Here is a 15,969-nt window from a genome sequence, read left to right on the forward strand (position 1 = left end):
ATTAATGGATTTGTCTTTGTCCTCCTACCAGCCTATTTCACTGAACTTCACCGTCGCTCTGAACGCTCCCTCCAGGAGGCGCTATCTCCCCTTGGTGCCCTGTACTCCCAGAATACAAGACTCTATGGTGATTTGTACTCCGACTTGAAACGGTACTACCGCGGCTCTGCTCTTAATTTGGATGACACTTTGACTGAATTCTGGTCACACCTTCTGGAACGCACCTTTAAAAGCTCCACCCCCAGAGATGTGAGTAAGAACTCCATCTTTATAAGACATTTGAGGGTGGGCAAAGTGAAAAGGAAAACAGTAGAATTATATTTGCAGAGCTCTTTTCCATATGAGATACAAGCCAATGCCATTCATTGTGTACAGACCCTATTATCTTGAGACAGTCAATTGTTTTAATATGATGAAATTGTACAAATGTGTAGGTAAATTTCATTTCACCAATAATAACCAAAGTGGAATTACAGTATAGTGTTTTGAAAAAGAGCTCTTCGTGTGGACTGCTGAGTTTGAATTAAAGAGGATGAGATGTTAACAATAAGAATCAGACTCAGTCTTATTTGCATATAAAAATCTCCCTTTACAGAACAATTGCATCGCATGTAAAATTGGATAAATTGAACATAATCTTGTATTGCCACAAACACCTAACTCGGTACATTTCACTCGCACAAGAAAAGCCATATATATATATATATATATATATATATATATATATTTCACAAAATAGAAATGATGAACCTATATTATATGCGCCTCTGTCACCACCCTTGCAGGTCACCCTGTCCGAGGACTACCTTGAGTGTGTTGCTAAGCAACAGGAGACCTTGCGACCATTCGGAGACATCCCCCGGGATATGAAAGCAAAGGTTATACGGGCTTTTGTCACAGCCAGGTCATTTGTCCAGGGCCTGATCATCAGTGGGGAGGTTGTCAGAAAGGTTTCACAGGTGAGTGTGTGGGTTCTTGTATTACCGGCACTGTGGGAACATCAGTTCACATGCCAGCACTTACTTTTTGACTTGAAGGTTTGGGTTTCTGTTAGGGATGAGACTAGGTTATGACCCCAGAATAAACTGTGTTTAGCTGTGCTGTATTGTATTCTGTTAAATTCAAAATACTTTAGTTATCATAGTTAGTAGTTATCATTAATCACAAGTGTGTATGTATGTATGTAGGTAGGTATGTATTTATACGTCATGAAGTTCTGATTCAACAGAGCCATTCACATTTAGTTGTTTGTGTAGTGCAAAAAAACAAAACAAAAAAAAACCCCATCTGAATTCAAACTTTAAATAATGTAATTTGCTAATTTCTTAAATTGAGAAATTGCGCAATCTTAAAATAAGAAAAGGTCTTGCTCTTCTCTGGATTTTATGCAAATCCTTGTGCAACATATGATGCTTGCTTGTTACTAGCAATTAGATCTTAAAATTCGCTATGCTGTAATTTCTTATTAAGAAAAGTTAGATATTTTTTTACTTAATGTGAGATGCAAAATTTGCTCATTAAGATTATTTTTCTTTTTAGGCTTAAAATAAGAAACATTTCCCATGAAGAAGTTTTTTTTTTTTTTTTTTACTTTCTTATAAATCCTTTTTTTGCAGTGTAAATATGTAATTCCTCCCCAGGTTTCTCTGAGTCCAGAATGTTTTAAGGCCTTAACGAAGCTGGTTTATTGCCCGCACTGTCGCGGCCTTGCCTCTGTCAAACCATGTGCCAACTACTGCTCCAACGTTATGAAGGGCTGCCTCGCAAACCAAGCTGATCTGAACCCCGAGTGGCAGAATCTTATAGGTAAAAATAGCAAAATGTACAGAAACAACATGGAGGATAAAACCAGAGCGTATTCTTTTAATTAAAATTGTATCCTCAGATACCATGATCCAGGTGGCATCTAGTTTCAGCACAGAGCCCAGCCTCGATGTGGTTTTGTCATCCATCCCCGCTCAGATCTTTGAGGGGGTTCGCTTGCTCAAGGAAAACATTGACACCTTTTCAGCCAAAGTAAGTTTGTTTTATTGCTCTTGTCTTTATACAAGTAGTATATTCTTTTACGAACATTCTGCAACAGTTCGAATCAAGGCAACTGGACTGTTCTTTTTTGTTGAAGACCTTTCACCTTTCTCAACATTACGCCTTCCGTCAGATATTATGTCTGCAAGTATAAACCATCATGGTTAGTTTTAGTAGTTTTAATTTGATGTCTAATGATTCATCTGAATCTTTCCTCTCCTTAAATTCTTACTTTGTAATAACCTAAAATTCACCTAGATCGGTGGTTGAACTCCAAGTACCACCAGAATGACCAAAATGTAAATACTAAAGCATTGTAGGCCTAAGTGTTCATCCAAAGCAAGACAGATGTTTTATTTCCAAAAAGTGTGTTTTATATCACTGTAAGCCACTGTAACATTATCCACAGTTTGAACATTGACACTGCACTTAAATATAGGACGAAAAAAAATATTAAAATGTATTGCACATACAAGTAAACCAAAAATAAATATTGAACCTAAATAGATGATTAAATGCAAATGTATTGATCTCGAAAGTTCAATACAACTGAACTGTACTTGGTCAGTGATTTTTTTTTTTCATGTATCACTAGAGGGACTTACAGAATCACTGGCCTCGATAACAGCCAGGAAATGCACCTTTGACTGTGTCAGTTTCCTTCGTAAATCAGAACACTTTTTTTTTTTTTTTTTTTTTAATCTGGCAGAGATGAAGCAGATGAGTCACTCTTACTGTTAATTTAGGATTGTGAGTTGATTTATTTAGACTCATGACTATATAAATATAGACACACCTAATTTGATTTATACTCTTGAAATGTGAAAAAAAAATAACATTGTCAATGTGCTTATGGTGACATCTAGTGGCGAATCATATACTTTATTTTTTTTCATAAACGTGTTCATACAGTAATCCCAGCGTTTCATGCCATTATGAAGGGAAACACACCATTACAACTAATAAATACACTATCTATCTATCTATCTATCTATCTATCTATCTATCTATCTATCTATCTATCTATCTATCTGTCTATCTGTCTGTCTGTCTGTCTGTCTGTCTGTCCGTCCGTCCGTCCGTCCGTCCGTCCGTCCGTCCGTCTTGCTATTCTGCTATCTATCTGTAATTTGATCTTCCTATTTAACACAATTCTACTCTTCTACTTTGCAATTGTGTATTTGACCGAAGATACAATACCTCTGATACTGTAACACTGCTGGTCCAGACATACAGTATGTCAAGATCTCCTTTATGTATTTTGCAGTGAAATGCTATAATGTGCTTTAAAAAAAACCTGTTTGTCCATCCATAGTTGTACCAAACATGTGGAAGTCCAGTTGAGCCAGGCACAGGAAGCCCGACGCTTGACGAGCCAAAGAGAACGAAAAGCGTCTCTCTGACTGCTTCAGAATACAAACCCTCTCCCGCTGCGGGCCTCGGACTCGAGATGCAGGTGTGTTCAGAATGTGAATCTCGGGGTGAATGATTATTGTAATTGCGAGAGTCGTTACGGCTCAATTCTACCTCATAGCAAGACAGTTGCCTTTCTGTATGAACTTTACATGTCCTTCGTTTCTTCCCTGGCCTCTTTCCCACGGAAACATTCATACATATCTTAGATTACTGAAGACTAACATTTTCCTGTTAGTTTGACTGTCAACATAAATGATTGTCTGCAGCCTGCCTCTGATTTACTACTTTAGGTCAGATTGGACAGACTTCCCCTCCAGTGCTAAAACCGGATGGAAACATAGAGAGATTGATGTTTTCATTTGAATTTTCCTGTTATGATTCCATCGTTGTGCCATTCTCAGGTGTCAGATCTCTCCAGTAAATTAAGGGAAAGGAGGCAATATTGGCTCCAGCTTCCCATAGCACTTTGCAGCAAATTGGCAGCAGGTGGCGCCAACAAGGATAAATGCTGGAATGGCATTACCAAAGCCAGGTGGGAAAGAAACATGCAACGTACTATGAGCATAATTGTATATCTTTTTTTTTTGCAATTTTTTGAACTTACATAATTTCTTTGAAACACTTCAAGACACTTTTGCACATGATTGCAAACACACGCACATGCATGCACAAAGACGCACGGATAGGCACACACATACGGGCATACTTACAGGATGTACATTAAGTGAAGGCTCCCACAAGATATTACATGCCAGCCCATTTACAAATGTAAATTAGAAGTCTTCTTGGGCTTTTACATTTTTATGATATTTAATTGCACTCAAAACAGCACCAGTTCCTCCTGTAAAATCACTTGTATTCCCATCGTTTGTGCTCCCTGAAGATACCTTCCCGAGGTGATGGGGGATGGCTTGGCCAACCAGATCAACAATCCAGAGGTGGAGCTTGACATCACCAAGCCAGACATGACGATCCGGCAACAAATTATGCAACTAAAAATTATGAGCAACAGGCTAAAGAATGCCATGGATGGGAATGATGTGGATTTCCAGGATGCGAGTGAGTGGATTTTTGAAAGAAAAAGATTTCATGTCTTGATAATTTCCACATATAGTACATGGCACTTGACAACAGACACGGTAGGTTAAATACAGAATGATGAATTGTCCGGACGTGTGAATTTGAGTGTGAATGGTTGACTGTCTATACAGTATGTGCCCCGTGATTGGCTAGCGACAAGTTCAGGGCGTACCCTGCCTCTCGCCCAAAATCAGATGAGATAGGCTCCAGCACACCCCCAATCCCAGTGAGGATAAGAAAGTTGAAGCTTAAATCTGCTTTGCTTGTTGACACAGAATTTATCGACTATGGCGAATTGACATTAAGGCTATGCTAATTCATATTCATGTCTTCTTCAGAATTGCAGTCAGTGTTTGCAGGACGCTATCGCACATTGATCTCTGCCTTCTTGCACTGGAACCTTAATGTGGACGAACGTCCCGATGCTGCATTTACTGTAGAAATTTGAGAAGGCAGGAAGAACGCTGTGTTGATTCCTGCACTGAGTGACACCTATTGGTGGATGTGTTGCGATCGTGTGGGGCGGCAGCTGCATCACTGGAAAACGAAGTCTGTCGTCATTGGAGACAATCTCAATACAGAGATATCGAGATGAGATTTTGCAATCAGCGGCAATGTCATATCTCTACAGTCTGGGATCGTAAACCGCCCTCCAAGAAGACAACACTCACAGGGCATTCTTCTCCAGAGACTACCTCCAGAGCTTGGGAGTAGAAAGAATGGAGTTTCCTGCCAGACAGTCTCGTCCTCAACCTAAGTTAACACTCGCAACACACAACCGTGTTTTATGTCTTGCGACGCATAAGATGGTTGGCACAAGCAGTGAAGATTTGGCAAATTTACAACATCACACCGTACTCTGCTGTGCTACTCACCCCGCAAATTCATGTTCCTTACAAATGTGACATCACGTAAAATAAACATGTTTTCTCAACCTTATAAAATGTATAAAGTCACACGGTATGGTTTAGTAATGCCACTTCAACATAGTTTCTTGGCACCAAGATGCCACAAGATGACATCAAAGCCCTACTATTGTCTAGAGATGAAGCGCCTCAATTCACTTCCACATACGTCATTGCCACCAAGATGCTACAAGATGGTGCCAAAGTAATGATTTAATTGCTTTGGCCACAGCACAAAAACAATAAATACGTGAGTTTTTCAGTGAATAACAGAGGATAGAAAATCCACAAATAATGCAGGTGAATTCACGTGAGCCGAAACGCGAATAGCGGGGATTCATTATAATCAAAACATACTGTACATACAGTATCTGTGTCAAGAAGCTCAAAAGATGAGAGGGTGTCAACTTGAGCCAAAACATTTCCCAATACAACAGGGTGCACATTTATGATGGCGATTCAATCCAGTACAAATGAAAAATGTGCTATTTTTCGCCTAGGTGATGACATCAGCGGCTCGGGAAGTGGTACGTGCCAAAGTGGTCAGTGTCCTCAAAGCAGACCAGGACTGTACGCCTACCCTCAAGACAACGAACAAGTCACAGGTGCAACCACATGTCCAAGTTGTCCGTCTCGCCTCCTATCGCTGCTCCCACTAGCTGTCCTGCTACTTTTTTGTCGATGATGCTCTGCCTTCTGCCAGACTCTGAAGCCCAGAGAAAAACTAGCTCATCGGCTAGAGTAAAGTGGAGGGCACATTGGATGAACTTTGCCAATTATGAAAAGAAAGTTTTAGGAATGATTTTGTGAAGAGGAACAAAAACTGGCAGTAACAACAGTCTTTGTTTGGTTTTGCTGTGTTCTACTATAGTTTGATTGCATTTGTTGAGCTGGTTTCAATGAATTCCAAGGAAGAGGATGAAGAAGACAATGAGGCAAGATTTACAACAAAGATGACTGACGATGAAAAATCAAGTGAATGTTCACAATTATGATTTATTGACTTCCTCCAAGGTCCATTGTGCTCCACTCACCAGGAACTGAGCTTGGTGACAAATGCTGTGGTTACGTGGTGCATTCAAGGCTTTTTCATTTGATTTTGTTTTTATTGTACAACCCCAATTCTAATGAAGCTGGGATGTTGTGTTAAACATAAATAAAAACAGAATACAATGATTTGCAAATCATGTTCAACCTATATTTAATGGAATACTCTACAAAGATATTTAATATACATACTGATAAACTTTATTGTTTTTAGCAAATAATCATGAACTTAGAATTTTATGGATGCAACACGTTCCAAAAAAGCTGTGGCAGGTGGCAAAAAAGACTGACAAAGTTGAGGAATGCTCATCAAACACCTGTTTGGAACATCCCAAGGTGAACAGGCTAATTGGGAACAGGTGGGTGCCATGATTGGGTATAAAAGGAGCTTCCCTGAATTGCTCAGTCATTCACAAGCAAAGATGGGGTGAGGTTCATAGTGCATGAGAAAATAGTCGAACAGTTTAAGGACAATGTTCCTCAACGTACAATTGCAAGGAATTTAGGGATTTCATCATCTACGGTCCATAATATCATCAAAAGGTTCAGAGAATCTGGAGAAATCACTGCATGTAAGCGGCAAGACCGAAAACCATCATTGAATGCCCGTGACCTTCGATCCTTCAGGCGGCACTGCATCAAAAACCGACATCAATGTGTAAAGGATATCACCCTCATGGGCTCAGGAACACTTCAGAAAACCAACGTCAGTAAATACAGTTCGGCGCTACATCCTGTAAGTGCAACTTGAAACTCTACTATGCAAAGCAAAAGCCATTTATCAACTAACACCCAGAAACGCCGCCGGCTTCTCTGGCCCCGAGCTCATCGAAGATGGACTGATGAAAAGTGGAAAAGTGTTCTGTGGTCCGACGAGTCCACATTTCAAATTATTTTTGGAAACTGTGGACGTCATGTCCTCCGGGCCAAAGAGGAAAAGAACCATCCAGACTGTTATGGACGCAAAGTTCAAAAGCCACCATCTGTGATGGTATGGGGCTGTGTTAGTGCCAATGGCATGTGTAACTTACACATCTGTGAAGGCACCATTAATGCTGAAAGGTACATACAGGTTTTGGAGAAACATATGATGCCATCCAAGCAACGTCTTTTTCATGGACGCCCCTGCTTATTTTATTTCAGCAAGACAATGTCATACCACATTCTTCACGTGTTACAACTGCGTGACTTCGTAGTAAAAGAGTGCGGGTACTAGAGTGGCCTGCCTGCAGTCCAGACCTGTTTCCCAATGAAAATGTGTGGCGCATTATGAAGCGTAAAACACGACAACGGAGACCTCGGACTGTTGAACGGCTGAAGCTGTACATCAAGCAAGAATGGGAAAGAATTCCACCTACAAAGCTTCAACAATTAGTGTCCTCAGTTCCCAAACGTTTATTGAATGTTGTTAAAAGAAAAGATGATGCAACACAGTCGTACACATGAGCCTGTCCCGGCGTTTTTGGATCGTATTGCAGCCATAAAATCCTAAATTAATGATTATTTGCTAAAAACAGTCAAGTTTATCAGTTTGAACATTAAATATCTTCTCTTTGTAGTGTATTCAATTAAATATAGGTTGAACATGATTTGCAAATCATTCTATTCTATTTTTATTTATGTTTAACACAACGTCCCAACTTCATTGGAATTGGAGTTGTATTATATATTTATTTTATCTGGTGATGATGGTGTTTACTTAAATAACATTGTGTAAGATGTAAATTTCTGTATAGCCAGTATGCCTTATGCTTGCATACAGTACATTGGAAACAAGACGGGCACCATGGATGTACATTTATAGGTTAATACTAGAAATGAATCCCCTATAACCTGTGATGTAATTGTCAAGATTTCGTGGTGTGTGTTGGCTTAACAAATATTTGGTAGGATTTGTTTTGGATTCCAGAACAATGATCCCCCTCCTTAAATGTACGAAATGTTGCGATTGCAAATGTTACTGTTTGAATCACCTTTGAAATAAGCAGTCGACACCAAAATCCATAAACAAAGCACAGACTAGCAATTTCCTGGAATCTATGATTTTATTTGGCTGTTATTACAGCAAACGTCACATTATTCTTCCACTTAGTTACCACACTGAGCGCATGTCACAACACACAACTCAAGAGGGTTTTTTTTCATTGAATGCACACGTGTGTTAATCCACCGATCCATATGATGTTTTACAAGTAGAAGCGACACATCAGGATTAGCTGGAGGATAAGGGCACAGCAAAGTATTTCTTCCTTTAAAAAAATAAAATAAAATAAAAAAATAACTTGACTAAAAAGAGATTATGTTCCATACTTGTAACCACATGTTTGAGCAGAACGCCAGCAGTGGAAAGCCTCAAAGTTCCTATCATCAATGGTAAAGAGTTTAGACTGGATTAAATAAAACAGATCATTAGAGTCATTGCTGGAAGATATTTTCCCGTGATGCAGAGCAAGAAAAAAAAGGGACAATAATAATAATAATCTGTGCAGGACCAAATAAAACAAATAATTATTGTACAACTAAAGCTTTCTGAACACATAACTGCATCTTTTTTCTTTTCTTTTACACACATTGCCCTTCATGTTGTATCGCGGACTGTGTTTTTTTTTTTTTTTAAATAAAGATATGACAAATAACTATACTACATTTATTTTTCTTTTCAAAATAATGACAATGTTTTTGTGCCAGAAAATATATCATGGACTTGGCTGCCTTAATTTCAGTCTGCATGTTTGCAAAATATAGGCTACTGTGGTTCTCCCAAACGTATGAGCCTCATCATGGAAATGGACATTTGATAGGGCTGGTTATTAAACTTTTTTTTTTTTTTTTTTTTTTTCAACAAATCTGTGTTCCAAATCACACATTCCAGTCATTAAACTTTCATTGTCGCAGTAAATTTTGTCAAGGCCAGTTTGAATGAAAAATGTTGTGTCCTTACAGTCATAACTGATGAGTCTCACGCAAGAAGATGCACACCAGCATAACTAGAAAAGTGAATAATGTGAGTAGGTCGGAAATATTTCAGTCTGCAGGGTTCGTGTTTAATTTGGTCTGAAACAGTGAGTGGGCAGACCTAAATTAAAAGTGCGATCATGCATCTTGTTCTGCCATGCAAGAAAAAAGGTAAAAGAGGATGTGAACAATGTGGCACTCACGGTATCATGTGGACTGTTTGTTTGAAGTTTTTGACCCTGATCATAGCTCCATTAACTTTGGTGTGCCTCGGCCTCTCTTATTCTCTGTAACAAATCAGCATTTGTCAGAAAACCTGTGTTTTTTTTTTTTTTTTTTCAAAAATTAATCATTCATAGGACAGGCGGTTTAGAAAAAAAACTCCAGATACTATATTGGTGATGAAATACGTTGGCGTGTGTATGTCCGATTGATGTTTTTTTCATACGTACAATATAATGTGGATGTTCCAGGATTTATTTGATGCTCATGCCGTGAATTTCTGATGAGCATTTTATTTTCCCATTCTTTTGGATTTTTTGAGCCACTGGTTGGACAATGAAACGTATGAATTGCTTATTTTAAAACGTAATTACTGCATCTTTTGAAAACTGCACAGTTAGACAACAACTTTATGTGCGAAACATATGAAAATTGAAACCATGTGCCAAGATGCGTTTGTTGATTCATATATTTGGAATTTTGGGGAGTTTCCTTTTCCCAAGATGAAAATATAGTCATTTGATTGGTTTACGGAATAAACGTTACTTAGTCACCAGGTGTCACTCGGGAGTCGCTCAACTGAATTTCCAGTCGACAGGCGTCTCGGCGCTTATTGCGTTTCTTCCGTTTGACCACTTGACGTCGCTGTGCCTGCAAGTGCTACCATGCGGGATCTGTCCATTGGGCTTTGAGTGGAGGTCAGGCGCCAAAAGGATGGTGGTTGGTTAACGAGTCGCCATCGTCTTCTCTGATTGGCCAGAAAGGTGCGAGAGAGGCGATAATGGCAGGAGAGGGAGCAGAGCAGCGGTGAGCAGTGTGTGCCTGTTTGCGTTTCTGTGGACGTCCAGCACAGTGCTGCCGCTTCCCCCTCTGTCACGATGGAGATGTGAGTCTTCCAGTGGAATCAGTGGGATTTGGTTCGAGCTAGCCGGATAATGGTAGACGACAGGCAGATGCTGACTGTGGCCATGCTGGCCACTTTCGCTGCCGGTCTTCTGTGTGTGATCACTTCAGTGTGTGCAGAGGAAGGTAAGGCTGCTGCTCACACACATTCTCTGACTGGAAACAAATTGGAATTTAAGGAGAACAATGTGACCCTCAGACAATTCAATTCGTGATTTTTTTTTAATTTTATTTTTTATTTTTATTTATTTCATTTTTTCCCCGCTGAGAAAATGTCAAAGAAATGTTAAAAAGCGCAAATCCAACTTTATATGGATTATATTGTTCACTTGTTCACTAGCCTAATGTTCACGGGTGCTTTGGGTTGTACAGAACAGTTTGGCCACACAATTTAATGAAGTCAAATTACAAGAGCTGTATCACATATTCTGCCTTTTTAAAGAAAAAGAATACAAATGTTTGATTGACATGTCATAGAGGTATTAAATCAATGTTTGTTATTGTAGCTTACATTGCTGTGAAACGGCCCTGCAGAATATAAACTCTTGTCGAGACTAAATGAAGACAAAATGGAGTGCAGCATTTACCTTGACCTGGAATGATGCTGTTGATTCAATTTCAAGTAGTAGGCGGCCGGAAGAACAATGTGAAGTCAGCTCAGGTCTGCATTTTGGATGGTGAGGTATTGACTGGTGTTTAATCGGGTCTTGTAGTAATGGTGGTTAAAATAGGGCGCACAACGCCTACTTGGTTCGGTGTCAACTGCTGTACTTCGGAGTCGCAAAACAAGGACAACACGGACATCAGTTCTAGGTAGTTGCGATCCAATCTACAGGCAGACTGCCGCTGTGTCACAACTCCACCACTGGGGTCAATGCAACACTGACATCAAAACAGGAGTTCAGAACATTCGGAGCTTCTCTCATCCCTTCGGAAATTGCGCTTAAAAATCATAGACTGGTTAATGCTTGCTTGCTTGATTGGTTGGTTCCTCATAGTCATTCAAAGAAAATGCACACCAATGCCAATCCCTACTACCGGCAATTGCAAATTCACCTATTTGCGGATTTCTGGAGGGAACTATTCATTACCCATAATTCACCTATTTACTGTTTGTTTGTTCAGGTCAAAGCAATAAAAACTAATACTTTGGTGCGAAGGAGTTTCATTCAATCATTTCATTTCATGCCAAGTAGTTTCATTTTCACAAGTGTAGTGCTTTGCTGCCATCTTTTGTGAAACCTGTCGAAGGGGGGGGGGCAATTACTATTTTCACTCTTTGCGACAAGGTTGGGTCCCGAACACTGTACCTATTCCCGCTCTGAACTTTCACCTTCCTGCTGTTCCCTCTCCTTCAGACAATTTAACAAAAGAAAGCGGACAGATTTCTAGAGAGGAAACTATGAAAATGTCATATCACAAGTATTGTGACCAAAATGGTCACAGTTATCGGTAGTATCACAATATTACTAAATGCAAACAAACAAACCAGCTATTGCACCATTTATTGATTTCAATAATTCATATTCATTTAATTTGTTGTACGTGTTCTCAGTCCTTCCCCCCGAAATTCTGCTTCTGCCGCCTCCAAGGTCTCTTCTAGCTCCCCCTTCCTCTAAAGCTCCTCCATCTTCTTGCATATAAACTGCCTCAGCAGCCTTCCCTGGTTTTTCCTCCTCTTCCTGCTGCTGACTTAAATAAAAATGTGAGATAAGTCCTCGGTGGTGTTCTAATGGTGTGTGTAATGACAGACTCTGGCGAGGTGCCCCCATGAGGGGGCATGTAAATGCGTTGCGGGGCAGGTCTATATTCCTTGAACAGAACACACTTGTGTGGAGGAGACACAGGTAGGAGGATTAGAGGAAGAGGTGCAATGTAGGTGATGGCTTGTTATGCACTTCCACTGCTAGGTAGTTTGCCTAATAAACACATCAAAGCTAAACTGGCAGTTGGTACGCAACAAGATGTTTGGACAGAAACGTTAATAAATAAGGATGCATGAGCTGCCTCTGAGCCTCAGGTTTAGATGTTGGGATGTGCACCGTTGCCTTGAAATATGACACAGTAACAAAAGATGATTCATTACATATTGGAGGGCACAAAAGAGTCGGTCCAAATTATTTCATTCTCTTTTTAACAAGGCAATATTTTGAGCAGTAGGATGTTATGCAGGGCAGCTTGTTAAAAATGATTTATCTGGATCTGGAATTTGTGTGGGCCCGCTTTGTTTCCAGTATTGCCTTTCTTTTTTCCTCCGCACATTTTGCTCTGACGTGCCCATATACGATTTCATCCCCAAATCAAATAATGTTTCTGCACTCCCATATGGGCGTGGTCATGAGAATTAGAAACACTGTGGTCCAAAGTTGGAACTTTTATCCCATGCTTGAACATCCATTCATTGAAAATGTCTGTGTAACATGTTGGAAAGTGACTTTAGTAGTCTTGCAGACACACTGGGTTGTTGATTGCAGTCCAAAAAGGAGAACAGGTGTCCTCACACATCTCCGGAGAATCTGTTGTTGGCAGAGCTTAAGCAAATTTCATCTTCTCCTAAATTGTCTGATCTGTTTTAGGAATGTGTTTTACAGATTCACTCAGTATTAAATCAAGAAAATATCAAAAAATGACAATGTCAATGTGTGTGTGGTCAGTTCTAAATGAACCTTCCCATTCCTTGAATATGTGCACATTCATGGAGGGCAATAACTATACAGTATTCTAGGATATAAGCTTCAGTGTAAAAATGAGCATGGAAGCATTTATGAATGTGTTGTTGTTTTCGTTAATATACTAATTGTAGTGTTGTGTTCTGTTGTCTGCCATTCAAAAAGATTTGATAAGATTGAGCCGAAGCGGTGGCACGGTGGACGACTGCTTCGAGTCTCACAGTTCTGAGGACCGGGGTTCAATCCCCGGCCCCGCCTGGGTGGAGTTTGCATGTTCTCCCCGTGCCTGCGTGGGTTTTCTCCGGCCACTCCGGTTTCCTCCCACATCCCACAAACATGCATAGTAGGTTAATTGACAACTCTCAATTGCCCGTTGGTGAATTTGAATGGGAGTGCAAATTTGTTTCTATGTGCCCTGCGATTGGCTGGCAACCAGTTCAGGGTGTACCCCGCCTCCTACCCGTTGATAGCTGGGATAGGCTCCAGCACGCCCGCGACCCTTGTGAGCAGAAGTGGCTCAGAAAATGGATGGATGGATGATCCGAAGAGCTTTTACTGCATCCCAAACAAACCTGAAACGTGTCAAAAGCTTGAAATCGCAGCAGGAATTCAAGGTGGAGGTGGGACTGCATCAGGGATCAGCCCTGAGCCCCTTTCTGTTTGCAGTGGTGATGGATAGGCTTACAGATGAGGGGAAAGTGGAATCCACATGGACCATGATGTTTGCGGATGACATTGTGATCTGCATTGAAAGCAGGGAACAGGTGGAGGAACAGTTAGAAAGGTGGATGTATGCACCGGAAAGGAGAGGAATGAAGATTAATAGAAGTAAGACAATATATGTGCATGAATGAGAGGGGTGGAGGGGGAAGGTTACAGTAAGAAGAGATAGCAAGGGTGGAGGACTTGAAATACTTGGGGTCAACGGTCCAGAGCAATGGTGAGTGTGGTAAGGAAGTGAAGAAAGGAGGTTGGAACGGGTGGAGGTCGTGTCAGGTGTGTTTTGTGACAGAAGAGTTTCTGCTAGGATGAAGGGCAAAGTTTATAAGACAGTGGTGAGGCCAGCCATGATGTACGGCTTAGAGACAGTGGCACTGAAGAGAGAACACGAAGCAGAGCTGGCGGAAATGGAGATGTTGAGGTTCGCTCTCGGAGTGACCAGGTTGGATAAAATTAGAAATGAGCTCATCAGAGGGACAGCCAAAGTTAGAGAGCGCAGACTTCGATGGTTTGGACACGCCCAGAGGAGAGATAGTGAGTATATTGGTAGAAGGGTGATGAGGATGGAGCTGCCAAAATGTAATCGAATGTAATTAGTTGTATTACTTTGAGAAATGAATTGAAATAGTTACACTACTATTACATTTTCAACAAGGTAACTTATAATCATAACCAATGACATTTTCTTCCCAACTCTGAAAGACAAATAACTTGTTTTACAATATATTATATTATAAATATGATATATATATATATATACATATATATATATATATATATATATATAATAAATTGTTCTTATTTTATTTGTATATTAATATTACCTTTGTCTAAGTGGAGAGAGACTAGCAAAGTAAGAATTTCATTTTTTTTTTTTTTACTGTGCATATGACAATAATCATCTAATATTGTTCATATTGGGCACAAATAGCAATGACAAAATCAGTCTTGACCACACTCCATATGTAAATATAATCCATCCATCCATTCTCAACAGCGTCTATCCTGTTCAGGGTCACGGGGCGCTGGAGCCTATCCCAGTTGACTTCGGGCGAAAGGCGGACTACACCCAGAAACGGTCGCCAGTCAGTCGCAGGGCACATGTAAATATAATATAAATAATATAAAATCAAGTTGCATTTAGATTTCATTGATAAGTAATTTATTGTTATGCATGTACAAATCTTTTGGAGTAAAACCTTACACAACATCAGTCTGGATTCTGCAGGCTGGACAAGAAGTGGGGATACGTTTATCTTTGCTTGCCATTAGCTGGCAATGAACTTGCATACTGTGATAAGTCGCCACGCAAACTTGGTGAGGATGCGTCTTTCTTTCTTAAGTTAATTACTTGTTGTCCTCCGTTAGTAATAACAATACTTTCATAAATGTTGCTTGTTACTCGCCATGGAGGCACTCCGGCGAGGATTAGTGAGTACACCAGCGCGAACTCCCAGATTTTTTTTTTTCTCACCTCCCAACATCCGCGCTGCCCTGTGAGTTTGCAGCTACTTCTGTCTATGTTTGTGTACGGTGTTTGTGCGACTCGGACACCAACACGCTGGGCGCCGCCCTCATTTTGACACAGAGTTGGAGGCTCATGTTTTAAAGATGCCGTTTCTATATTCATGTAGTGACACGTTATCATTGTGACAGACAGTTGAACTGAGGAAAAGTGGTAGCTTGGAAAATCCTTCACACGAGCACTCAAGCTTTGATGCCAGTGGGTCCTATGCAGTCTGTTTTCTAAGGCCTTAAGAATTCAATATTTATTTCCTTTCAGAATTTGGAGTAAACTTGTTTGTGTTCTCCCATCAGGTACTTCAAACCCCGAGGGAATATTTACTTATTGCTTGAAGAGACTCGTGGTCAATGCACTGAGATGGGAATCAAATATGTCTTGTATTAGAAGCAGTACTCCTTTATAAAGAATTAGTTATTTCCAAGAAGACACATCCAATGTTAACTGTGATGTGATTAATGAGTTCTAGTTGTGTGAAAATATTTCCTTAACTACGAATCTTCAC

General features: G+C 40.1%; 2 protein-coding genes across 7 annotated transcripts in view; both read left to right on the forward strand.

The window, feature by feature from the left end:
• The window catches only part of LOC133406715 (glypican-1-like), a 35,154-nt gene extending 26,091 nt beyond the window's left edge, over positions 1–9,063 (forward strand). The window contains exons 3-12 of one of the 6 annotated variants that reach the window (XR_009769089.1): positions 32–249; positions 786–959; positions 1,641–1,806; positions 1,886–2,016; positions 3,341–3,481; positions 3,843–3,973; positions 4,325–4,500; positions 5,927–6,031; positions 6,298–6,361; positions 6,441–9,063. Coding sequence is in view for 4 of the 6 variants with exons in the window: in XM_061684540.1 (XP_061540524.1) it covers positions 32–249; positions 786–959; positions 1,641–1,806; positions 1,886–2,016; positions 3,341–3,481; positions 3,843–3,973; positions 4,325–4,500; positions 5,927–6,111 (1,322 nt within the window). In the remaining 2 variants the exon portion in view is untranslated. Of the gene's footprint in view, positions 1–31; positions 250–785; positions 960–1,640; positions 1,807–1,885; positions 2,017–3,340; positions 3,482–3,842; positions 3,974–4,324; positions 4,501–4,859 lie in introns of all 6 variants that reach the window. The other 5 variants (XR_009769090.1, XM_061684541.1, XM_061684540.1 and 2 more) reach the window with 5 other exon arrangements.
• A 1,440-nt stretch (positions 9,064–10,503) lies between these two features.
• The window catches only part of LOC133406013 (ephrin type-B receptor 1-like), a 100,304-nt gene continuing 94,838 nt past the window's right edge, over positions 10,504–15,969 (forward strand). The window contains exon 1 of the mRNA XM_061683199.1: positions 10,504–10,679. Within this exon, the coding sequence (XP_061539183.1) occupies positions 10,586–10,679 (94 nt within the window). The 5' untranslated portion in view covers positions 10,504–10,585. The remainder of the gene's footprint in view (positions 10,680–15,969) is intronic.

The sequence above is a fragment of the Phycodurus eques genome, chromosome 8 (genome assembly GCF_024500275.1).
Source record: "Phycodurus eques isolate BA_2022a chromosome 8, UOR_Pequ_1.1, whole genome shotgun sequence".
Lineage (NCBI taxonomy): Eukaryota > Metazoa > Chordata > Actinopteri > Syngnathiformes > Syngnathidae > Phycodurus > Phycodurus eques.